Below are 25,637 nucleotides of genomic sequence, written 5' to 3' on the forward strand. Positions count from 1 at the left end.
TCCTGATGTGCTTGGCTCAGAAAACGGATAGAAAACCTCTCTTTGGAAGAAGTAACAAATTTTTATTCTCCCATTCAAGTCCAAGTCCTTTAAAATGTACCTTGTGACTGCAGGAAACTATTTCTTAAATCAGAGAGTGTAAAGAACAAATTAAGATCCAGCTTTACAGAAGAAATATCCTATCACTGAAGGATTCAAATAACCTTAAAACTTCATTTGAAAACATTTTATACATGTATATTACAAAACTTAGTATCTCTTTAAAATATTAACATAAGAAAGGTCCTTCAGGCCAGTAGCTCAATCTGAGACAAACAATGAAAAAACAAACAGTCCCATCTGCTGCTGTGGTGAGATTTGAACGGGACTACAGCATTTTGGGGTACTTGTGGTTTTCCTACAGCTTAAAAGCTGAGGATTCCTGAATGGCATCACAATTCACCATTGAGGCGGCACCCCTCAGTGGCCTGGATGGTACCAACACCACTCTGTCCTTGTTGCTCTAAGTCTTTGCCTGTCATGGTGCTTTCCGAGTCTTCTTGGCTCGCAATTTTTCCAGCATTTTCTACAAATAAAACAAACCATGAGACTACAGTACTGAAGGTGAAGCTGAAGTGACTGCCCTAAAGCCAGCATGCCTGGGTACTGTGCCTGTAAGCAGAACATCACAATGGGGCAGTGCTGGTCTGGACAGCAGTGAGTGCAATGCCACCCCTGTTCCAAAGAGGCCAGATTCCAGGGCAGGGGGGAAGGGGTGCTTATTTCTCTTCTCTGTTAATGATGGCATCTATAAAGCAATGTAACAAGGGCAGCAATTGCCTCCACCACAAAGCAGATGAGGTGGTTGGGGCTAAAGGCAGGAACTGGACCTGGATCCCGCACAGTTGTCACAGCCTGTCAGGATTATCAAGCATTTTCTTCCTTTCAGTTGTCAGGCCCAGCAGGGAAATGAGAGAATTGCTAAATCCAGGCCTCTTGTTAACCCTGTTCCACAGCAACTGCCATCAAAACCCCAACAAGATTCTTGCACCATTTGGGCATGCCCAGTATCTAATTAGGGTAGCCAAAGCAGCCCAAAAAACACCAAACCCAGAATGTTGCCTTAAAATGGAAATTTGGTCAAGTCTGGATTAATAGAAAGGCTGCCATTCTTTTGCCAAAGGCTTTCCAGCAGCTGGAGTGTTTTTGCCCAAGCTCAGGTCACAGAAAAATTCAGCCTGAGGCATACATGCTTTTTAAAGAAAACTTGAGCTCAGTTGTTGACAAGTGAATTCTTACATAGGATGTACCAATGGTATCACTTAACATCCAGACTGGTTTGAGGGTCTCCATCTCAGCTCCATTCACACCACATCTCAATTACTCTGACTGGAAGCTCAGTGAAATCATGAGACCAGAGGGCAAGAGGACACAAGCAAATTATTACCTTTTGAAACTCTTTAGCCTTTTCTCTGTTTTTAGCATAAGTTTCTCGCCTTGTTTTTTCTTCATTTCTGATTTTTACTTCTGCAAGCTGATTATAAAGTCTGTGAAAACAGAAAAAACACCATTAGTGTCTGGGCAGGGAGGAAGGAGCAAAGATGGAGTAGGTTAACAAGCTTAAGAGCTGGCCCTGGCTCAGTTGTTAGCAAATGGGAAAATTTGACTGCACTCTCCAGTAACCCAGAATCACTTCAAATTCTTTTTCAGCTGCATCAGGCAAATGTCCTCCCTGTTCAAAGCTGCACTTGCTGCCTGTTACTGCTCCTACATGCCCAAGTGCAACTGTGAACTTGGCATTAAGTGGCACAGCTGCCTCAGCAGGTGACCTTAGTGCTACCTCTGCAAGGGCATTTCCCAGCAGGTCCCTGCATCAAACACACCTACACACCTGGCTCCTCTCCCACTTGTTCAATGTTAAGCAGCACTGGGTCCAGCTGAAAGGGCACAGACTGAGCAGCAGCTTGCACAAATCACAGATTACCTACTTTTTTGTTTTGGTTTTTTTTAATTAAACTTCTCCCACTTATGTTTATGCAATACCTGGATGTACGCTGGTGCATTTCAATTTCTCCAGACTTCCTATTCTCTGGAGAAGATACTTTCACTTCTCCTACTTTTTTCAACTGATTGGCAAGTGCACCATTTTTTCCTAGGGGAAAAAAAGAAGCCAAACATATCTTAAATTTAAATCTTTAGTTCAGCTAACTCAAAACCAGGAGAGATTTAAAAAGATTTTAAAATGACATGACAAAACCCAAAACAAGATAGCAGAATGGAAGCCACAGAGATGACATCCTGAGTTAAAATAAATCTCTATTCTTTGATATAAACATCAATTGAAGGGATACCTAATGCTGTGTCTTGCCTCAGATAAACCTACCAGAGAGACCAGACTCCTGTCTGCTTCTTAAATTCACAGACTTTCCTCCTTGAAGCTTTCTTGCTTCCAGCTTTTCATTTCCTCTCTCCTTATTTTTTATTGCTTCTACTCTTTTCAGAGATTCCTGGATGAAATTTTGCTTTCTTTCTAAAAAGGATTTTTGTAAACTTCCGGGTGTAGCTGCAAATTCCAGTAGCATCACTGTGAAAGAAAAGAAGTCTTCCATTTCTCACTGTTAACAATGAGCAGCAAGTCATGCATTTCAAGGTACTTCTCCTAAAATGTGCTTGAGTACTTTTGTAAATGGTATGAGGAGAATAGCACTGAACAATGAGGTATCTTGCAGAACCAGCAGAAGTTCAGACCTATGGAATCTAGTAATGGCCAGCAGGTCTGCCCTGCTGTGAGATGTAAGATTTCTCACAAATGCTGTGAGAAATACTGCACCAAAAGCATCTGGATGCATCAAAACATGCTGAAGACCTCACAAGTCCCTGACACAATTACATTCCATGAATTCCTGACCTTCACATTACTGCAGTTCATCTTGGACAAAAAAAAAATAAAAATCAGTATTTTACTACTCTTCCAGATTATCATCAGAATAAGGCAGGGGGGGAAAGGATAATTGTATAATTCTTTGGCTACAGACTTGTAGGGGGACTAACAGAAAATGAGAAACAAATGAAGGTACATGAACTATGACAACAAATCAGAAAACAATACAGATTTTTTTCAAAATTAAGTCATTACAACACCAAAGAAGGGTAGTGTAGAGATTCTGAAGTTTTATGAGAACCTGGCCCAGGAAGAGACAAGTCCAGGTGACACACATTAAACCTCAGTCAAAGGTACTACAGACTGAGTCTGAACAGCAGGATGCACTTGCCTAAGTAAAAACAGCTTTTAAAAAACTTAAAAGTAAGTTTTCCAAATGAGAAAATTGTTGATGATTTTAATCATCAGAAATTAAAATCATAAAAATCATTAAAAATTGTTGATTATTTTAATACTAAAAAATACTTTCAACTTCATTGTATTGAAGTACCACATAATTACCTGCAGTCTGATGTGATGGACAGTGATCCTCACTGGGACTCTGGGCTTTGGGAGAACTGTCAGGCCTTATGAATGCTGAATAATCTGTATCTGGAGCTAGTGGTAAAAATTCTCTCTCCTGTTTCAAAAGGATCATTGATTGTATTGGAAATGCTTAACACAGACAACATATTTGAGTGAAGCAGTACTACTGCACCACTAGCATAGACTCAATGCAAATAAAAAACATGCTTTTGCCTTTATGCATGATGCATAGAAAAATCAGAAATGGATCTTAATAACAGGTATGAAAAAGCTGTTTTCTAAAAACTTTTCAAAACTTAAAAACAAACCAACAAAACAAAATAACCCAAACAACACCCACCCCCACCTCCAAACCCAAAGAACATCCATTAAAGACTTTTTGCCCACCGGATTTCAATTGCCAGGTTCTTAATACAGGCCTGAAATTCAATTTCTTTTCCTTTCTTCCTGCTTTCTCTGGTCCTCCCCCATCACTGTCTTCCTGCTCTGTCTCTTCCATCCTTTTCCCAGAGGTGGATGACACCCACTGCAGCAGTACAGCCTCCAACTGCCAACCTCCACCTCACCCATGTATCAACTACTTGATAAAAATCCATCCTTAAACACTTTAAGGAATTCCCTAGATGCCTCTTGCAATTAGTGCATGATTTAATCTAATCTATTCATCTAACAGACACAGATTACTCAGTTCTGCATCAGTCCTTCAGCACCCAAACTACTGTCACATTACAGCCCACCCCTCTGCAATTTACAGCCTTTGTATATAAGCAAGCAGCAAAAAGAACACCACAGGTTAATTAAGTGTGGCAGTTATGAAGAGCTGATTAATTTTCCCCATCCATAAGCCTCTAACTGCTGTGTCAGCCTGGATGGCTCCAACCTCACAAGGTGAGGGGCTTTCTCCTTTTTTCTCCTGTTTAGTTTGTAGTTTCATTTTATTCCGCACACTCATTCAGATTTATCTAATAAGATACAATTCCATCTTGCAAACACCAGCAAGATGGTTTTGTTTTTTGCAGCAAGTCTTCCCAAACTCTATCTAGATCAATATGACAAGGTAGTGATTCTAATGAATAACCCAAATTTAGGATCTATTTGATCTCTCTGGAAAACACAACATCAAACCAAGATGATCCAAAGCAATTATAAAGCTTGGAGAGCCCAACAATCTCTTGTTTTGCAACAGTGGGTGAAGTGCTACTGTGGGGCTTCTCCTTATTTTGATTAATACAAGTTCAAAACAGAACTATCACATTAGATAATGCTTACCTCAGTAAAAGCATTACATTCAGACTGATCCACACATACTGAGTTATCCATTGCATCCTCCTTAATTTTCTCTTTGTTAGGATGTTCCATGTCTGATTCTACAATACTGATGTCATTGGAGCTTATCAGAGTGAGCTCAGGTTCTTCCATAATACCATGCCCTGACTCAGTCTCCTAGAAAATAAATCAATCAAGCTATCAGTAAAGAAAAAAGTAAAAACCTAGTATCTTCAGCAATAGCAACTGTTGTCAGAAAAGGAAGCTCATTTAACATATAGAAGAAAACCTGCCCCAAGTAGTAAATGAAATACAGAAAGAACATTTATATTTCAGAACTCAAAAAACTGGAACAACCCAAAGTAGCCAAACAACTACAAATCTGCTCTCTGTAAGTTTAAACTACTTAGTTCAAGGGCAATTTTTTTTTTTTTAAAGCTACATCAATGCTATTTCTTTAAGTTCGCTTATGTTTTGGTTAATTTATTTACCCCCTTCAGGCTTCTAAATGGAGCCAGGGGCTGTTCAGTGAGGCACACATGCTATGTACCCAGGTGCATGAGCTCTGTCACTGGGTGCTAAGAGAAGGAGAGGCAGTAGGGATGCTACAGCTCCTCCAACCATTGTGGGAACTCAGCTCATTTAAACTACTGCTAATTATCTCAGTGCTATGGTCCAGAAGAAGGATCAGGGCAAAACTCCAGGAAACAGGAACTAGAATTGTAAAAATCAACATTTGCCATGCTTTCAGATATTATCTGAAATATGATCATGTTGATATAATAATGATATTATCAGATATTTGTGCAACAACAAAACCCCTGCTTATGGATATCTGTTCTACTCACCCAGACTGGAATATGACATAAGCTTCTGGGCACAGGATGAGAATATTTTTCATGTCTTTGGAATAAAGAACTGTTCTGTTGTACAACAGTGTGCAAATGGATGTCTGAGTCTTCCAAGCTGGCTACTCTGAGAACCCCCAGAGATTCTTGTCCTTCTGGAAAGCTTTGATCTGGCTCCTTTATATCCATGTTGCACTGAGAATGCAGCTCCACAGCTTTATTTACTTCATTTTCATGAACTGATTTTTCAGGAAGCTTCACATGCTTTTTCTTATCAAATGCCTCCAGAGGTAATTTTTCAGAAGACACAGTCTCTTTTACTAACTGCTGAGGGAAAGTTTCACCCATTGTAACTGGTGTGGGACCTAGCTGGTAAAATGAGTTTTGCTCTTCCAGGTGAATCAGACTTTCATTCTGCAGATCTTCCACTGAACACTGGAGATTAATACATCCTATACTTCTTGACAGCTCTTCATATCCACATGCAGGTGAAATAGAGTTCTCATTGTCTCTAATTCCAAGGGTTTGTTCAAAAGGTCTTTGTGACACAGTGTTTATATCCCCTGGCTGATCAGTGTTCTGACAGTCATCACTCGAAGTAGATTCTAATTGCAGTGGGTAAAAAGATTCTTCAGATCCTGTTTCAAAAATTGTCAGAAGTCAAACTTCTTGCTAACAAAACAGCATTTACACTTCAAGTCTCTCTATAAGAAGACTTTTCAGTAACGTATAACAAAAGTCTAGTAAACAGGAAGAAAATTTTGTTTAAAAAACTACTTAAGTTTCCTCAAACATAATACCATCAACATTACAGAAAATTATTGCATCACTGTACACAAAACTTCAAGAAACAACACATTTTGGTGCTTCTTAGAAGCAGCATGTTTAGGGATGGGCTTTGTGATGGTGCTGACATAACTACACTGGAAGTCAGAGTATTTTACAGCTCACACTCTGCAAATGGAAGTCCTCTGAGTCTCTTTTGGGCCTGCAACAAAGTCTCTAAACCACAAAGAAAATGATCCAAAACACCATTACTTGGGCAGAAAAACTTCAAAGTAGAAAGCAACATTCAAACTGGAATAGAGACTACTGTTCCTACAAGGTACAGTATTGCACCCTAAATGATCTTTCTTTATCTGAGCACAGAAGTCAAGATACCATTTTTCAAGAAAAGGCTGGGCAAAGAGAAAGACTGGGTATCAACATTAATTACTGGGGAGGCATTTCAGCAGAACAGCACCTGCCAAACAGACAACAGTGCTGTTTAAATTTCTTTTTTTTTTTTTGTCCTAAGTTTGATAAAATCAGTTACACAGACTCCATCATTGTGCTATCACCAGCCTTTTTATACACTTCATGGAAAGTGCCACAGAAACCTTTAATGGTTTCCCTCAGACATTTTTTTGCATTTTTTGATACACAGAAAATATCTATTTTTACATGTATAAAGAATATTGTCTGCTGATAAATAGCTGTTAATGGGGAGGGAAGAATTACAGTGCAACATCAGCCATCAACAGAAAATTCTCTGGATGATGCACTTGCAGATCAGCCTTCCTTGAACAATCCAAAATAGGTTTTACTTGCTTAGCCTGTTGTGTTATTTTTCCCCTCCTTTTAAAGCACAACAATAATTGGTCTGGGATTATAAAAACACTTAAGAGATGGGAAGATTTTGCCGTTAAACCATCAAGACTGTGTCTATAAGCAATTTAGACAGAAACAGAAATGGTCTGAAGTTAGCATGGAACTTCCTAAATCCTATTTGCTGTGACTGCAATCACAAATGTCTTGAAGTGTCAACCTCTTCTAGCATTTATTACTTCACAAGTCACAAATGTAACTGACCAATAACATTTACATTATAACTACATCTATTACTTAAATTACTGTGCCACATTGGGTGTTCAGCTTTTTGTTGGAGCATCTTGAAACACTGAAACACCTGATTCTTGCTCCAGAAATGTTTAGATTGGTATTGGCTGCATTTAGAATTTTTAGAATTTAAAATTACATGAAAGATCAAGTTAATTTAAATTTAACCGCAAAACATTAAAAAATATTTTTTCCTGCTATAAGCTGCAGTTAACTTAATCATAAACTTCTAATCCACTAAATTAATTATAACACTGTAGCTCAAAAGTTGCTGTCTTATCCTCTACTTTATTTTGTAGAGAGATAAGGCAGTTCTGTCATCAAACCAAGTACTGCAGTGTGCAGTACATTGCCGTGACTTAACAGTGGGAAAGGAAAATAGAATTGTTTCTTTAAGAACAAAATGTATGTAACAGACAAATGAGTCAGTTCAGAGAGACTATTAATGCATGCACAAAATTTTAATCAATTTTTTGGAATCTCCTTACCTTACTCAAACTTACAACGTAATGGATATACAATAACACATATTTGAAAAAGGATAGTTTCAGCTAGAGTTGACACTTCTTTGCTGAACAAATTACCACAGAAGGAATAAGTAACATCCATTACAGTGACTTGAATACCCCAGTCTGCTTTTGTATTACAGTCAAAACTGCTGAAGAAAGGAGCTTTAAAAAATTCGGGAGTTCTACCATTAAAGCTGGTGGAGGAGACTGTGTGTGGGAGTGCAGCAGAGTTAAGATATTTCAAAGCAGGGCTGAGAAAAGCGAGATCTGTCCCCATTTCAACACTGCTAACCCAAACGACAAGCCTCAAACTCAGACCTGGTGTTTATACACTTGCACAAATCTGATTTTGAAAGCACTGATCTGACTACACTGAACATACCTGGAGTGGTATTTTCTCTAGCAGACTCTTCTTCTGATGTAATGTTTTGCCCATTTGTTTCAAGACTAGAAGGCAGACTACTTTTTTGTCTGTTCAGACCAGAGTTTTCTCCTTCTAGAAACGTAGACACGTCTGGACTTCCTGTTGAAAATTCTGCAGTCTAGTGGTATAAGAAAATAATTTTGATTTAAGATTAATTTTCTCAGAAGTATGAAGGATAAAAAGAAAAAGGTGTTTTTTGATTTTTTTCTGCTACTTAGATTACATTGCTACTTACAATTACATTGCTAATTAGCAATCTATTAATATAAAAAATACTGCTTTGTTTTTTATAAATAGTATAGAGATTATTTATTTAATTCTCATAAAAATCTTCAGCCAAAGCATTTCCTCCACTAGAGTTTTTTCTGCAGTACCTTGCTAAATTCTCTACTTTGTTGGGAAATTCTGTATTGAGAACAGGATGATGATGATGATGTTTCAAAGTCAACACTTGGTTCCAAAGGCTGAAAGAACTGGTGATGGAAGTTTGGAAAATGTCTCTCCATTTCAGGGAAACAGAGTTCAGTTGCTAGAGCTATAAGAAAAGAGGTTCTTTTAAAAACAAACATCACCCACACCCCCAAAAACAATACCCCATAAAAATAAAAACAACGAAAAATCTGCAAAAATGTATCACATCTTGTTCCTATATACAGTAAATAGAGCCTAAAGAATTCTGCAGCTATACAAATACCAGCTGTAAAAACAAAATCTTTACAGCATCCAATTCTTTGACACAATGCAGGTATAAAAAGCAGTAAAAAAGTGCTACCCTGATTCAATTTTATTATCCTTTAAATGAAAAAGTGAAGTCCGTAAGTTCTCTGTTCTGCTCTTGTGTGACTGCATCACAAGTAGTGCAGGTTTCTCAGTTCAGAGCTCACAATGGAACAAGACCAATGAAGAGCCACAGGGATGATTAGAGAATGGATGTAGCACATGATGTTCAAAGAGCAACTAAATAACTGAGTTTGAACAATCCTAAAAGAAGAACTGGGGGTGTGAAGGAAGTGGTACAAAAAATGTCTACTGTCTACAACCTCTTAAGACATACTACAGAGAATCCTAGAATGGTTTGGGTTGGAAGGGACCTTAAAGATCATCTAGTTCCAAGCCCCTTGCAATGGGACACCTTCCACTTGACCAGTTACTTAAAGCACCACCCAAACTGGCCTTGAACATTTCCAGGGTATCAGGCATCCAAAGCTTCTCTGGGCAACCTGTACCAGTGCCTCAACACCCTCACCATGATTGATTTCTTCCTAATATTTAATCTGAATCTGTCTTCTCTCAGTTTAAAGAAAATAGTCTCCTCAAACATGCAAGAAAAGGAGAAAAAAAAAAACAAAACAAAACATGAGGAAAGTTACTAAAATGTTGCTTGGGTGTGCAGAATCTTTGTCCTTGGAGATACTCAGAACTTGCCAAGCTATCTGGTCTAAGTTGGCTCTGCTGTGAGCAGGAAGGAGAATTTGGGCCACATAACTAGAAGGTCCTTCTGGGTCTAGATTTCTCTATAATTACATGATTTGAGGTTTTCAAACATTCCAGGAGGAAGTGATTTGAATTAACTCTTCATGATAGCTTAGATAGATCAATAATTTCCATGAATTGCTATTTTTTTCTAGACCACAAAACTCCCACCAGCCAGTCAGAGTTTCATCAACTATGTAACCCCCTGTGAACAATGAAGTATTATATAATACTTCTTTACTTTTCTGAAGTGAAAGCTGTGCATAAACAAGTGACAAAAATGGCACAAGGTAGCAAGCAGCCCAGCCACAGTGGCAGGAATCTGCACAGAACTGATAGGGGTCTGGTCAGTCTGTCTTTTTTCTGCACTACTTTGTGAACATGTATCTACCACCAAGCTCCAAGAACATCAAAGTACTGAATTCTTGCATGCAGAACCCTTATTGACTTTAACATGTAAGTTGAATATAAATAATACAGACCAATGCCGAACACTGAGCAAGCTCCTCATTCTGTATGATCAGAGAGGAGCACAAAAAAAGGCTATAAAATAATGAATACCTTGGAAATGTGTATTGTCCTCTGAGGAAGAATTGAAGTTCCCAGTAGGTCTCCCCAAGATCTGCTGTATCTGGTTTTCTTCATAAAAGTACATCTCTACTTCAGACAATTGACTTTCAGGTGCTCCAGACAAATTTTCTTGCCTTTGATGCAAGGTAAAAGGAAGTGAGGAGTTCCAACAGTGGCTTCCTGTTTCTCTCAGAATTCCATCTTCTCTACAATCAGAGGACAATCCTGAAATAAAATAAGTTACATGTTAACAGTTTTGCATACAAACAGTGGTTTTATTCATGCTCAAACAGAAATTGCTTTATACCAGCACTAGAAATCCGAAGGATCAAGACAACCAAAATCATGTTCCTAAACAATACACCAACCCTTCTTTATCCATAACCTTGCAGAAGAATTGCACAAAGCTACCAGAAAAGGTCATTACTAAGCACAGAGTGTATGGTGAAGACACAGCTAGATGTGAAAAATTTATTTAGTCAAATAACAAAACTGCTGGTGTTTTTCTTTCACAACTAAAAATGAATAGAGAAGAAAAACCACAAGAAAACAGTCTTAGAAATGGCTTTAGCTTTTTTACATCACTAAAACACAGATGTGGCACTTGAGTTATAAAGTTTACTACACAAAATAACATGTTTGAAATATTAGGGTTAAAATGAGCCATTGAAATTCCAGGCTGTAAAAACTGTAATCTCAGAAACTCATTTATAAACATGGGAGTAACACATATACATATGTTTCTAAAGAAATCATCTGCATGTCAGAATAATACAGTATTAAGCCTCAAAGTAACTAAATCCAAGGGTCACTATCTAATAAATTTCAAACTCACTTCCATGTTCACAAGTAAAAATATCAGGAGCACTTGCATATTTATTATCAAAGAACTGCTTTTGATTTTATGAAAAACTAGCAACATGAAGAGGCAGACTACAGACAAAAAAAAGCAAGAAAACATATTTCCCAGAAAACTATTAAAAGCCAATATAGCATTCAAGTGACATTTTCACAAGTAAGTCATTGAGAATTACTGTGCTGACAAGCAGATACTGGAACAAGTATCTTAACAGCAAGACAATCATAGCTCTGCACTAATCTATGATATATATTGATTAGGAAACTTTTATTAGTATTATCATTTGAAGATAATTTTTAGAACAAAAATTGCTATGTGAAAGCTGCTAGTGTTACAGTTGCATAATAGAACTCAAAATATCCTTTGCCAAAGTAGATGTATAATAATATTAAATTATTATAAAAGTAAAAAAATCATTAGCACCTAAGAAAACATTCTGGTTATACTCAACTCTGTAAGATGTATTAATCAACCTTCAGTGAAGTTTGACATAAACTTATTTCAGAAGAACTTATGTTTGATGAGTTAGGCCCATTCTACCATAAAATTAAACCACAATTTTCCTTTTACAAGAACAACAAAACCTGAACACTCACCAGTCTCAACAGGGCTTGCATTCAACATTTCACTGGTTGAAAAGCTGCCTGTGGAAATTGTTGAAGTTATATCACAGGGTAATCGTTGCATGAAAGCCTCTGAACCTGGTACTTCCTAGGATAAAGTAACACACCTATTAGCATGTATTCAAATGTACAGAAGTAAAGCTCAAAACCCACACATTTTATTCTGAGCTCAGTTCAAGTGTAGGAGCCTTCATGTTTTGCACAGTCAGGCAAATACTGATTCATCCTTGCTCAGTACAACACATTCACACCTCATGTCCCAGGCACATCACTCCCCAACAGCCCCCCTCCCCTCTCTCTCTCATACACACACACATTCACACACTCACTCTCATGTAAAGCCTCTCAGAACTGCATACAAATCATGACACCTGGAAGATTGTTTTATCTTCTGGTGATCAGATTTGGCTATTTCTCATCACAGACCCACTTCAATAGAATTGTGGATCTCAGAGGGACATATATGCAAAACATTAAAATATCACAAACTTTACAAGTACTTCCAATATTGAGATTTTTGCATACAGGAGACTTAAAATCTTATTCTATGAAATGAAACAAATATACACAGTCTTCTAAAGTATTATCTTCCTTAATTTTAAGGTAAGCTCTGCAAAGTCACAAAGCAGATGAGGGTTCTTGTACTTCAAAATTTTGAAGAATTAGATGTGAACAGTTCCTCTCAAACTCTGACTTAAAATGTGGCCTAAGAAAATAAAAAATCTAGGAAACCCTTCTGCTACATCTTCCATTTCATACATACGTACATTACATACACATGTATAACATTTACATCCTAAGGTACTTTTATATGTCCATGTAATACACAGCATGTTTTAAATACTGTTTTTATCTGCTACCAAAATGATGGAATCTTTGAGCAAGAGAAAGGAGGGATATTGGTGCAGGTTTTGGCAAGGCTTTTAACACAATATTCTGTGATCCCAGTTTGGATGTTACAACATGGATGAATGGACAGTAAGAAGGGTAAAAACCTGGCTGGATAATCAGGCTCAGAAGTCAGTGACTGAAGGGTTATACACTGTGGAGGTGGGGAACAAGTACACAGGGTTTTGTCCTTGGCAATGACTCAGAGGAGGTGACACCACATTAAGGAAGGAAGAGCACCCCATGCATTGAACAGCAGGGCTGGTATACAGAAGAACCTCTGAGGCTGCCTCTACAGGAATGGGATGAAACTCAGCAAGGGCAAAGTCCAGCACCTGGGAAGGAAGAAGCAGAGCACCAGTCCCAGCTGGGCCTGCCTGGGGAGCAGCACTGTGAAAAAAGGAGTCTCAATAAGATGAGTGTAAGCCCATGGTGTGCTCTGACATCCCATGCTGTACGAACAAGAACAGAGCCAGAAGATGCATCACAGTGGTTACCTCTTACCTTTTTTTACTGCTTAGTTTTACTGCTGCACCTAGAATAGTGCACCCAGTCTTGGCCACCCAATACGAGAAAGATTACATCACAATATAAAGAGTGAGTTATATGATTATTTTGATATGACCAACCGTATTATCAAGCCTGAATGATGGTCCAGAACTTGTTCTAAGTCTCTTTTCACCTTCAGCAGCAACAACCGGTGAATCTTGAGACACTTGAGACTCCTGGGACTGAGCTGAACACAAAAGTAACAGAAGCAATGAGGAACAAAAAGCCATTTTCGAGTTCATAGCGAGCAATGCACAGCAGAGGGCAGTAACACTCCACTGCTGCTGGCCTCACTCTTCAGACACTGATTCAGCCCATCCTTAACCACTTTGCTCTCACCTACACAACAGTTTTTGCTCCACCATACCACCAATTTCATCAGCAAGCTGTGGTACTTGACACACCTTCCTAAAATTTCTAACTACCCTGACTGCTCTCCACAGAGCAGGCAGGAAGAGTCTGAAATTCGTGTTTTGGCCTAGCAGAATGAAATGTGGCTTTGCCAGTGCTACTGCAGTCATCTCACTGGAGTGGGGGGAATCCTTTACAACCTACCATTACAGAAATTACAAAGAAAAGCAGACATTACAAGTGGACCAGAGAAAGCAGAAGCACTGAACTGCTTAACTACAGCAATGACTACTACCATGGAACTGAGTCACTTTTGCCATAATGCTCTTACACATAGAAGTAGTGTAAGATCAGTATCTGTGCAAAAAACCCACCACAAAAGCACCCAAAAAATCCAATTTCTGCATTCAGTGCTGGTAAGCACCTTCAAAGTTTGACAATTCTATGATTATAAATTAATTGTCACAAACAAATACATGTTCAAGAAAGAAGTGCTAAGTAAGAAACTGAAATGAAACACAAGTGAAGTAGGTGTGTTTTCTCCCAGTTTTAAAAGGGCTGTTAATGACAGACATTTCAAACCCCCAGCTTTTGTGAGACTCTGTACTTAGGCAGATCTAACTTCTTCTGAATCCTAGCACTAGTTTGTACTTTGTATATGCTGAAACTCAGTTTTTTTACCAGATGGCAAACTCTGGTAGTTCTAATTCATACTATTAAAAAAAAAAAAAGGGAGATGTTTGCTCTGTAAAGCAACAACCGTGATACATTCATATGATGCAACAATAATAAAGGTTATGTTCTCAATAAATATGAAACACTTTGAAACTCATTTCAGGGAGAGAAAAAAACCCAAGATTTCTTTTAGTCACTATTACCCAGTAGACATCTAGGAGGAAGTACAAAACATGAAAGGAAATACATCTAAAACTCATTTATTTAGAGATCAAGTACTCTGCTCAAGCCTGCTCCTCTTCATTGGAGCAGGATACAGGAGACAGAGGATCCTGAAAATGAGCAAGGCCTTCAAGAAAATTCTTTAAAGAAGCATGAAAACTGCAATCATCTAATCAATTGTTATTTAAATATCTCCATAGGAGAAAAAAAGCATAGTACAGAAGATTGATAAACTTAAAGCAATAACAAGAAGCAGTGTCTAGAAATAGCTGTCAGATGTTCAGAAACTAGAAAAAGACTATTTATTTTAAAATTTGATAAAAAAGTAAATGCTGGAACAAGATACCACATAATTCAATTCCTGATACCTTTCCATCAACATTAGAGATACTTTTCTGAAAGAAGCTATTTTATTTTCTCTAGAATATCACCATGAGATGCAGTAATTCAGGATACACTAGAGATGAAATCCAAGCATTTAATAATCTCTAGTATATAAATTCTATTGACAGCTATGTTACAAATGTTTCATTACTGAACTGTAGTAACCTGCATTGTTCTTGTAATATTAATACCAGGGATGAACAGTATCAATCTCATGCTATAAACCAAATTATTAAATTAAAAATCCATGCCCATATCCCATGACTTTATTAATATCCTTAAAATCCTGTATCTGGTGATTCATTAAGGAGGGTTTTTCAGTCTTCTCTCCCTCCTCTAAAATAATAGTGCAAGGTTCTTGTTCCTCTCACAGCATCCTGACATGGGACTTTCATGTTTTAATTTCCTGTCCCCCACAATGTCATGAAGATTTTATGTATAAAATCTGAATCTGTAATACCCCAAATGCTTCCCCACCCCACCCCCCAAAAGAAATGGCAGTAAAATAGCAGTTATTCTTTTAGGGTGCAATTTGAAAGACAAATTACTAAAAATCCAACCACTCAGTGAAGACAATATAAAAACAGGAAGTAGTCCAAATCCAGCCATGTAGACAAACAATCAAAAGCTAAACTGGCAACAGTAAAGAAGTTTATTGAAATGCTGAATTATGGACAACTATTTGTGATTAGTAAAAATAAACTGAAATCTTAGGTTAGCTTGGATCACAAAAAAAAGTAATGCTTGGAATAACATCCCTGTACAGAGTAGGAACACATGAAGAAAATCACATCTGGAACACTGCTCAAGGGAACCACTGCAGATGAATACAAAGAGACAAGCCTGTTGATATGTCCTGAAGGAGAGAACTGATACCTGCAGAGGTGTACGTATCAAACCTAGTCACTAGTTCCAGGCCGACTGCCTAAGGAAATTAGGTTTATGCCATCAAACTGCCTGTCTCACCTGCAGGATTACTCTGCAATTCCCTATTAACAGTTTGAATACTATTAGCCCATTCTAACCAAACAGGATTGTAAAGAACATTAAGTGTCCAAAGTTCCAAACTCATCCTATCAATGCATCAGTGGCATGTAAAAGAGCAACTCAGAATTTAGACTCAGTGGTGGCACCCAATGCAACTTCACTTCAGCAGTTACCTGTGCCCTGGCTGCAACCAGCTCAACAGTTTTTGTAGCACTTGCAACCACTCAATATTGAGCACAGGGATTCATCCACCCTAACCACAAGCAGTCCTTAAGACCCATTTTACAGACACAGCAGCCTCTAAATTTGAGAGGCAAATTATACAAGCAGCTAATTACAGACTTTAAAAAAAATTTGCCTCTTAAGCGAGGCAACTCTCCTATCAAAGGAAACTCACCTTTGTTGATAAAGCATCTGCATGTAAAAAGCAGATTTACCAACTTTCTCTTTTCATCTTTTATGTCTGATTTGGAAAAGCATGTGAGCAGTGACTAAGGATTTGTACACATCTAGCGGTTCTGCAATCATGAAACTCCTAAGTTGTAAAGACTTACATTATTTGGTCAAAGGTTCAAACCATCAAGAATATAACTTCAAAGAACAAGGTCAAGAATCACACAAAGCACTCAACTGCTCTTACCTGTAAAGAAACAATTACAACTTGAAAACATGAGAAAAATGGAAACATGTTCAGGTAAGAATCAAGTAGCAAAAAAAATTTAAAAACCAAATTAAATTAAAAATCTTAAGTAACAACTTAAAATCAACCTTAAATTTTCCCTTTAGAAACTGTGTATTTAAAGTGCAAGGGACTGTGGGTTTTCTTGCTGAAACACCATTCTAGCTACTGAAAGTACCAGAGAGAGCCTCACAGCCTTCATGTTATCATGATTATTGCTGGCACTTTTGGTTGCTGAGCTGCTCAAGAGGGCAATCCTCTTAAACACATAATCACAGAAAGCTTTGGGGTTTTTTTCTTTTAATATAGATGTTCACATAAAGTTTCCTAATCCTCTTACCTAACAATTGCATTGTTCATATACAATAGTCTATAATGTAAAAAGACACCACACCAAAATATTTTATATTAATTTGGAAACAGCTGCTCTAGCAACGGTTCTACAACTTACTTAGAAAAACACAAGTCTTTTCTTCAAATATTGTTAAAAGACAAAATGTTTTCATGATAGCTGAAGTTCAAAGATAGATATACTTCAAAAGGGGCATTCTGAGAAATAAAGAAACAGCTGAAGGAAAATGAGCTTATATGTACTTATTCAAAACAACTCCAATTCCAAGTAAATCCGATTGAACTGGAAATGATGTCTCAATGCAAATTAAATGAAAAACTAAAGCCTAGGGCTGAAATTTCTAGCAAAACCATGAAATGTGTACTACATAATTATATTGCTTGTAACAATGGGCGTAAGAAAGCTGCCACATCTCTGAGAACCCCTCTGCAGCTCCAATAATATTTTAGATGGAAACTGAAAACCGTACTGGACCATGCAATTCTGTCATCTTGTAATAAGCTTCAAACTGCTTTAGTGAATGTTTTACAATCTAGACATCTTTGTTATTTTATAAAGCCAGTCAAGTTACCCATTACATGTTTAGGTTTCAATATCCCTGTAAAAAATTATTTTGAACATTCATGAAACTTTCTAACAAAACCTTTTTTCTTGATAACCAAATCAACTTGTTTTATTTTATGGAATCAGAGTAACTCTGACACCTATGAATATGGCCTATGCTCAAAGGTGCTCTTGTTCAATAAAAGCTCTTCACAGACTGACAAGAATAGAGCTAAAGCAGTCCTTGCAATATTGCACTGTTGTTCCTTTTGACATATTCAGTGGAGCATGTGAAAAGCCTATGATGTCTATTAGAAAAGATCAAAGGAGAACAGAACTTGAACATTGGCTATGCACGGACTTTTCCTCGTCAGGAGAGCTGTCACAGCTACTTGAAAATTCCAGGTGTCTGGCTCAACTCTAGCATTCTGTTAGTTTCATAAACTGAGAGTCAAGGCTAATGCACTGAGTTGACAGTCACAACTCCCTAATTAAATACAAATTGCAGATACAAAATAATAACCTGACACTAAAAAAGGCAACAGGACACAAGGCAATGGAACGAAGCTGCATTAGGGCAAGCTCAGATTGGACATTAGGAAAAGGTTTTTCACTGAGAGGTTGGTCAGCCATTGGGACACATTCCCCAGGGAAGTGACCATACCACTAAGGCCATCAGAGTTCAAGGAGCAACTGGGCAATGGTTTAGTTTTAGGTAATCCTGGGAGAAGCAGGGAGTTGGACTTGATGATCCTTCTAGGTCTCTAAATTTGAAATATTCTACAATCCTCAATTTTCATGTCTGTCACACCCAAGACAGGATTCTAAGTTCTTTTTGAGCTGACAATGACCTCAGCCTTCTATTTTTTTCTCAACCATATTTTTAAGTAATTTTTAATACACACTGATCTTTTGGTGGATGTTGACATAAACACATTAACACTCCAGAGATCTTTTTAAGCACTGATTTCCTTTGTATCAATACAAGAATCACTGGGTACTGAATCATGAATGCCACTGGCCTGCCCAAAAGAAGGTTCTCACCTGGAGTACCTGCAAACCTTTACAGTTATAGAGGTTACAGATGAAAAGCATATGCCCTGCACAAGAAACTGTTGACGAAGTGTACTGCAGTGTGGACTTGTTAGCAGAATGGTAATAGATCACAAAAACCCAAAAGATAAAAATTCCTTCATTCTGAAACAAGTGCTTATTGAAACACCCTTTTTTACACTCAAAATTCAATAGCATTAAATAGCACTGCATGTTCTTTAACAAGTCAGGTCATATTCTACAAATAAACAGCAGCAAAATCAGCAACGCTGAATGGCTGATTGGTGTTCTTGAAGGGAGAGGATTTTCTCACCTGAATCATATGAAGTTTCAGCAGCCATCTTTAGCAATTCTTGTAATAATCTCCCTGATGGACTAGCTTGCCTTGGACTTCCACTGGAGGCTTTTCCTTCATAGTTTGTTATGCCCAAAGGTAAGGTGCCTTCATGAAGAGCATGACTGTGACATTTCACACATGGAAATTCCCCAGAGGATGAAATCTGAGAAGTTTCTCCAATACCATCATCTATTTTATCTGAATTTAAAACACCTGTAATCAGTTTAGGTATAAAAAGGAAGTGTTTTGCACTTCATGAGGAACATTAAGATGCACATTCTACAGAAATAAACTGGTGATTTTTTTATGGTCTCCATTTAATGAATTTAGCCATATCACATCAGTCTATGCATTATATGGGCTGAAAGATTATACAGATCATACACTTCTCAAAAACTAACTCCTAATTCCACCAAAGTATTTCTTCAGAAAAAACTCAGATTTTTTCACACAGCAAATCCAAGAAAATTTGCAGTACCTTCTCCAGATCCAGAGGTAATACAGATTCTCTACCCTGTTTTAAAGATTCTTTCTCTACAACCCAGCCCACAAAACAGCCCTTTCTGGCCACCCAATCCAATAAAAATCTCACGTTTTTACTACCTACCATGACCAATGGTTTGATAATATGGGTGGATCACAATAGTATTATACAGTTAAGTGTAAGTTACTAAGCCAAGTGTTTCCAGAACATAAATATATTCTTCCATCAAAACCTTCCCCAACAGAACTTGCTATCTAATCAAGATATCAAATTGGTCCAACAAGAATTGTTCTGCATAAACTGATGCTGACTAGCATTTAATTACTTTTCTTTAATTGAATGATGTCCCATATCAGCTGTTTCATTATTTTGCAATGAATGCCAGCCTGATGGGCCTATAATTACTCACATTGCTCTGCTGAGCCTTTTCAAGAACACAACACAAAAAACTTTATAAAATATGCATTACATTTTAGGTGTGAAGAGACATTGAAAAAAATTAAATGTTTACTTTTAGAAAATATGAGTTTGTTTTACCTGTTAAATAATGCTCCTTACAGACAATTGCAAAGCATTGCCTGCAGACTGAAACACATATATTTATAAAATTTTTACTGCTCTCCAAAGCTTTTTTCCAATGAGTGTTTTTTAACTAGAAAAAACAACCTAAAAAGATGGCCTAAAAGTTTCTGTAGAAGCTTGATACTACTTGAAAGATTTCACAGTCACTTTCTTGGTTTGATCAAAAGGTAAACCTTTGAACAAAATCTACCAACTTCTCTTTAGAGTTACTGTACAACTGCCTATTAACACAGATCCTGTCCAAAAGAAAAATCAACAGGGAACTCAGGTTATGGAGTAACTGAGTTTTCTTTTCCTGGTGAAATTTTGTTTAAATTATATTTCCCTTGACAGACACTCATAGAATAAACTTTTCTGAACTACAACTTTGCTAGTATGTAAGTTATACTTCAAGAAAGGCAACAGGATCAGCTATTATTTTTAATAATCTCAAGGATTCTTCAAAAAAGATTATATTCCTCCAATCTACTACTTATAAAAGCACTTATTATAAATTTTATACATTACCTGCCAAAGAGAGGCTGCAGCTCTTCGGTGTGTCTACCTCTGGTATAATACTAAGTTCATGTTGTTCCAAACCAAGCCCTAACTTGACTTTTGTCACTGGTGGTTTGGAAGATCTCCATTTCTGTTCTCTACAGAGAACTTTCTCAGATTGTTCTGTAAAACAAAGTTATAATATGTTGCAATAATATGTATACACACACACACATATCAAATTAACTTGGAGAGATGGAAGAGAACTCCATCTCAGCTGTAAAGCAATAAAAATTATAAGGAAAAATAACATAACAGACTTACCAGTTTGCTCAACTGGACCAATGCACCATGAAATTGTTTCACTACTGTGAAATTTATTCCTGCCACAATTCTCTTGCTGATAGCTTTCTGAGACTTGGAAGAAGTCAGTTCTCTTAATCCTAACAGGCTTTTGTGCCTCTGTTATTTCTTCATTTGGGCACATACGTCTCACCTTAGAAGGGGGGGAAGCAGTTTTATATAAGATTATATTCATACTCATTTACCAAAAGTGCATTTTCTCTTGTGTGTACTCAAAGCAAGACAATATTGAGCACATTGAGAAAGTAGTTCAGTTAGGCAGGACACCAGACAGATCTGCTTAGCTCACAGAAACGTGACATGGAGGTATTTTACTGACCTTTACAAACCTAATGTGCTAAAACATAATTAGTTACATTTTCAAGGCCTTTGTGACATTAGATCAGAGCACTCATCATTTTTAAAAGGAACAATTCCCAAAAAGTCTGCTTTTAGTTTTTCAGCTCCAGAATTCAAGAATTTTAGCTGCTTGGAGACTGTAAAATCAAAAGACAGGAACTCTAGGGAATAGTTATTCTTCTAGGATGACTTCTGTTTAAAAAAACACAAGAAAAGGCAAAAAGAGCTCTTTAGAAGCTCAAAAAATATACCTAGATTTTTCTTCTGTTACTGAGAAACAAACAAATTACAACTCAAGACTGCAGCTGCCAAGCCAATTTCCTAGTAGGTACACACAAAAAGAGAAGTTTTAAAAATGATCTATTCAAGATGCCTATGATATCCTTTCAGGTATTAGGTATTTTTAATAGAAGGGCTGTTTTACACATAGAAATGCATTTATAGATATGAAGACAACTCTGCCTACAGGTATTTCAGACAACATAATTTCAATAGGCACTATGTTCAGAGACCAAGAACAGACTTTCACAGTATTTCTGTTAGACTTAACAAAACTGTGCTCTTGGAGCTTTACAGAGGTAAAGTATTCATAGCAAAACACAAGTCCTAATTGAAATTTTCATTATGGTAAATCACCAAAAACTATCAATACTCCATGGGGTACACTGTAGCACTCACTTGTAAGTTTGATCACCTAGAAGATGATTACCCATGCAAAGTGCTCATAAAGCTTACCTGCTTGTTTAGAAATTGTTTCAAAGCCTCTTGCTGTCTCTGCATCTGTTCCTTCAATTTATCTTGCTTCTGCAAAAGTAGTTTTTCTTGTATTCTCTGTTTAGAAAGAAGAGCTTCTCTTTGTGCATCTATCTGCTCTTGCAATTCTTTCAAATACTTTTGCTGAGCTTGGATGCTTTCTGATGAGGCCAACACTCTGTCCCTTAATCTCAGTATACCAGAATAATTTAAGGAAGATGCATCTCCTGCTTTTGATATCAAGAATTCCCCAACATCCTGAGCTTTAGATTCTTCACGCGCTAGAATTGTAGGTTCAGAAAGATTGAGGAGTTGATCAGGGCTTGTTTTGCTGCTGCTCTCTACAGATCCCTGCTGACAGGCCAAAGGATCAGCCGAGGCTGATCTCTTTGTTGCTGGCATGAGGGATGTCTTAAATGGATGCTCTTCTCCAGTTTCTGTCTTGGTTTGATAGTTAGGTATCTTCTGAGATGACTCTTTAGAGTGTACTGTTTCTGAAGACTCGGAGGAACTTTCTGCAGGGAAGACAAATCTAACATGGTGTTGGCGTGCTGCTGGTTGTGTTCCTATTGCAGTCACTTCTTTCCTGACTGACCCTGATGGTAAATGGGACTGGAATGACTCTCTGATGTGATTATTGGCAGTTTTGAACAGTCCCACTTGTTCCTCTGATGGACAGTCACAGGGCAAATTAAATTCTCCATGCTTCAATTCTGATACTTCTGAAAACTGCACTGATTTTCCAGGACAAATATTATGCACTTGTTCTTCCTGCCTCTGTGAAGATGGTTTTTCCAACATACCCAATGTTCCTGAAAATGCAGGTAATGACTGTGTATATTCTCGGGTATGAACTTGTTCTGATGCCTGGTACTGTGCTGGCTGTGCTCCTTGCATCTGTAGGAGCAGCTCTGAGACAGGCTCTAAATTAATGGATTTTGTTTCCCTTGTGCTCAGAGGTATCTCAGAAGCAGACAAGTACCTTTGCTTCAGTGTATTCTGATACTCCTGTAGATTCTTTCTAGCTTCTTCAATGGTTTGTTTGCGCAACCTGAACAGAGCGAAAACACAAATCTTTTCAGAGCAGCGCAAAAAGAAACATCTATTTCAATAATCAAGGCAATTCAAATTACTTCGAACAGGCATTCCATAAAGACACTTTACATTCCATAAAGACACTTACCTTTCTTGCTGCAGAAGGCATTGCTGAAAATTACGTATCATCTGTCTATGACTGCCTTCTCTTGGACTCTTGGTTTCTGATACATTTCCAGTCTAATCAAAACAAAATAATTTTAATTTCATATATACAACTAACACAGAAAACTATTACGGCAGCAACCTTAAGCTGTATGATCTTCTGCTCAAGATTACAGAAGCTGCTGGGTACCATCATGTTTGAAGTCTGTGAGATATCAGCCTGAGGCAATGAAGCTAAAGAAGTTTCTATACCACATGGCCCACAGCTACAGTCTCTCTCTGCACACACCATCAAAGTCAATGGTGCTTACAGCAGCTCAGCTTAAAGAGGTAAATATACCCTGCAAACTCAGGGAGCAATGAGCCAATGTAGCTGCACTTCCAAGGCAATCAGGCTCTCAAAGAATATTGGCTGCACAAATGAAGCAAGATTTTATATATAAAAAAGATTACTTTCCTTCAACATCCTCCATAAATTCCTCTTCTTTAAGAAGCTGTTTGAGATTTAAACAGAGGCAGATTTTTGTGTCTTTTTTTCTCACTATGATTTCTTTTTTCCTTCTTGAAAAAGGTTATGTCTACACGTGCACAAATCATTATTATTATCAAACATCTGACCATAATCAGATTTTACTAACAGGTATTATAAACAGAAATGCTGCCCCTCAGACTATAGAGAGAGACAATACAACAGCAACAGTCACAATCATAAAATCACAGAATATCCGAGTTGAAAGGGACCCACAAGGTCATCAAAGTCCAGTTCCTGGCCCTGCACAGGACCATCCCCAAGAGTCACAGCATGTATTTGAGAACATTGTCCAAACCCTTCCTGAACTCAGAAAGGCTTGGTGCTGTGACCACTTCTCTGGGAGCTGTTCCAGTGCCCAACCATCCTCTTGGTTAAAAACCTTCTATCATAGTATGTAACCTAAACCTCCCCTGACACAGATTCAAGCCACTCCTTCAGGTCCAGTGATACCATGTGAAATAGAAGCTTGTACACTAGAAAAGGAAGCTTTAATACATACAAAGTTCTAATTCAAAGCCTAAGGAATAAAAATTGTCTTAATTGATACAGTTTAAAATTGGTGAATGGTGTTATTTTTATTATAATAGTAAATAAAAACCTACACACAATTTTCTGGAATTCTTCACCTCATGTTCTGTTTGGTCCTGCTGATCTGTGGAGTAGAGACTGTGACTTTGCACCAGCTGACCTTGTTCTTCATCCTCTTTTTTTTTCTTAGCCTCCTCCAAACATGTTTGCATTTGGATCTTCAGATAATCAGCCTCCAAAAGAGCTTTCTCTTCCTCAATTCTTTTAATCAAGGCCAGCTGCTCCTGTTTCTGTTTCTCTATTTCTTCATTCTATCAAAAAGAAAAATGAAGGGGAATCTCTAGAACTGAATGACAAAGAAATCAGACTGTTCATACACGCCACCACACGCAAACCTTTGTTCCAAATTACAGAAGAAATCCTATTGCTTGTGACAGGTATTTCCAAATTGCAACAGGCCTTTTAAAGTAGTTCCAAAGTCTACAAGAATAACTTTGTTTTACTGGCTCAATATTTCTAACAATCCCTGAATCCATTTACTATTGCATTATTATCTTTTCTCAAATTAATAAAATTGATAAGATCAGAATCCTTTCAAGATATGTTATCTTTTTCCAAAGACTGTAAAAGAAGTCCTTTTCTTAAACTTGAAAAATTTATTTTGCACTTTACTCAGTTTTTCATCACAGTCTACACATCTAAATTAATTCAAGCTTTACAAAAGCTTCTGAAATAGACAATGTATAACCACTTTGAGAGCAGTCCATAAACCTCTGAAGTAGTCTGTTTACTTTTATGCTCTTTCCATGTATCTTTCAGCTACAATTCACTTAGGTCCAGACTTAGCAACAGCATATATGCTTTTAGAATGGAAGCAAAGAAAAATTTCAAAGTACTGGCAAAGATGAAGTGCACAACAGCCTTTAACAACAGTCCATATGGGGATGTCAGGAAAAGCAACCCAAGAAAATCCTGGACCCAAGAACAGTTATGTGGACACAGAACTATGTACACCTGGCCATGTGCAAAGTGAGAGGAAATGAAGGTTAAAGAAAGTAGCCACACTTTCATAAAGGATGTATTGCTTGTTTCAGTTTTTTTTAACTGTTACTATTTCATCAAATTTTTGTTTCCTTTATTTCTGAACTTAATCTCTACAATTGAAGCCTGCATATAGACACAAATTTCAAATTTTTTTTTATTTTTTTTTTTAATTGGTAAACCACCACATAATAGCTGGTAAGTCTCTAGGGATACAACAAAAATTAAAATATAATGAAACATATATATGATAGATATAATGAAATAATGCACAAAGCTCTTATTTTCTAAATGTAATAAATATAGCATTCCCAGAGACACAAAAAGCTTTCTGCATTTGCTTCCTAGATAACTGAAAAAAATTTCTCAAGGTTTGTCTGCTTTTCCTGTCACTCTAAACACAATCCCATAGACTTCCCTACA

The 25,637-nt window shown here is 37.3% G+C and overlaps 1 protein-coding gene and 1 non-coding gene across 4 annotated transcripts in view; both read right to left on the minus strand.

Moving 5' to 3' along the window:
• Positions 1-37: 37 nt before the first annotated feature.
• CEP295 (centrosomal protein 295) overlaps positions 38-25,637 on the minus strand; it is a 43,213-nt gene continuing 17,613 nt past the window's right edge. The window contains exons 12-29 of one of the 3 annotated variants that reach the window (XM_015621772.2): positions 24,272-24,484; positions 23,097-23,188; positions 21,896-22,964; positions 20,783-20,954; positions 20,489-20,641; positions 18,892-19,113; positions 13,413-13,519; positions 11,869-11,983; positions 10,405-10,638; positions 8,745-8,905; positions 8,329-8,488; positions 5,560-6,197; positions 4,715-4,888; positions 3,422-3,539; positions 2,363-2,563; positions 2,023-2,131; positions 1,427-1,526; positions 38-565 (exon numbers count right to left, since the gene is read on the minus strand). In XM_015621772.2, coding sequence (XP_015477258.1) covers positions 518-565; positions 1,427-1,526; positions 2,023-2,131; positions 2,363-2,563; positions 3,422-3,539; positions 4,715-4,888; positions 5,560-6,197; positions 8,329-8,488; positions 8,745-8,905; positions 10,405-10,638; positions 11,869-11,983; positions 13,413-13,519; positions 18,892-19,113; positions 20,489-20,641; positions 20,783-20,954; positions 21,896-22,964; positions 23,097-23,188; positions 24,272-24,484 — 4,086 coding nt within the window. In that variant the 3' untranslated portion in view covers positions 38-517. Of the gene's footprint in view, positions 566-1,426; positions 1,527-2,022; positions 2,132-2,362; positions 2,564-3,421; positions 3,540-4,714; positions 4,889-5,559; positions 6,198-8,328; positions 8,489-8,744; positions 8,906-10,404; positions 10,639-11,868; positions 11,984-13,412; positions 13,520-18,891; positions 19,129-20,488; positions 20,642-20,782; positions 20,955-21,895; positions 22,965-23,096; positions 23,189-24,247; positions 24,485-25,637 lie in introns of all 3 variants that reach the window. The other 2 variants (XM_033516134.1, XM_015621762.1) reach the window with 2 other exon arrangements.
• On the minus strand, positions 12,239-12,322 carry LOC117245357. The gene has a single exon (XR_004499990.1). It is a non-coding gene; the product is annotated as a small nucleolar RNA U2-19 (small nucleolar RNA).

Source organism: Parus major, chromosome 1 (assembly GCF_001522545.3).
Source record: "Parus major isolate Abel chromosome 1, Parus_major1.1, whole genome shotgun sequence".
Classification (NCBI taxonomy): Eukaryota; Metazoa; Chordata; class Aves; order Passeriformes; family Paridae; genus Parus; species Parus major.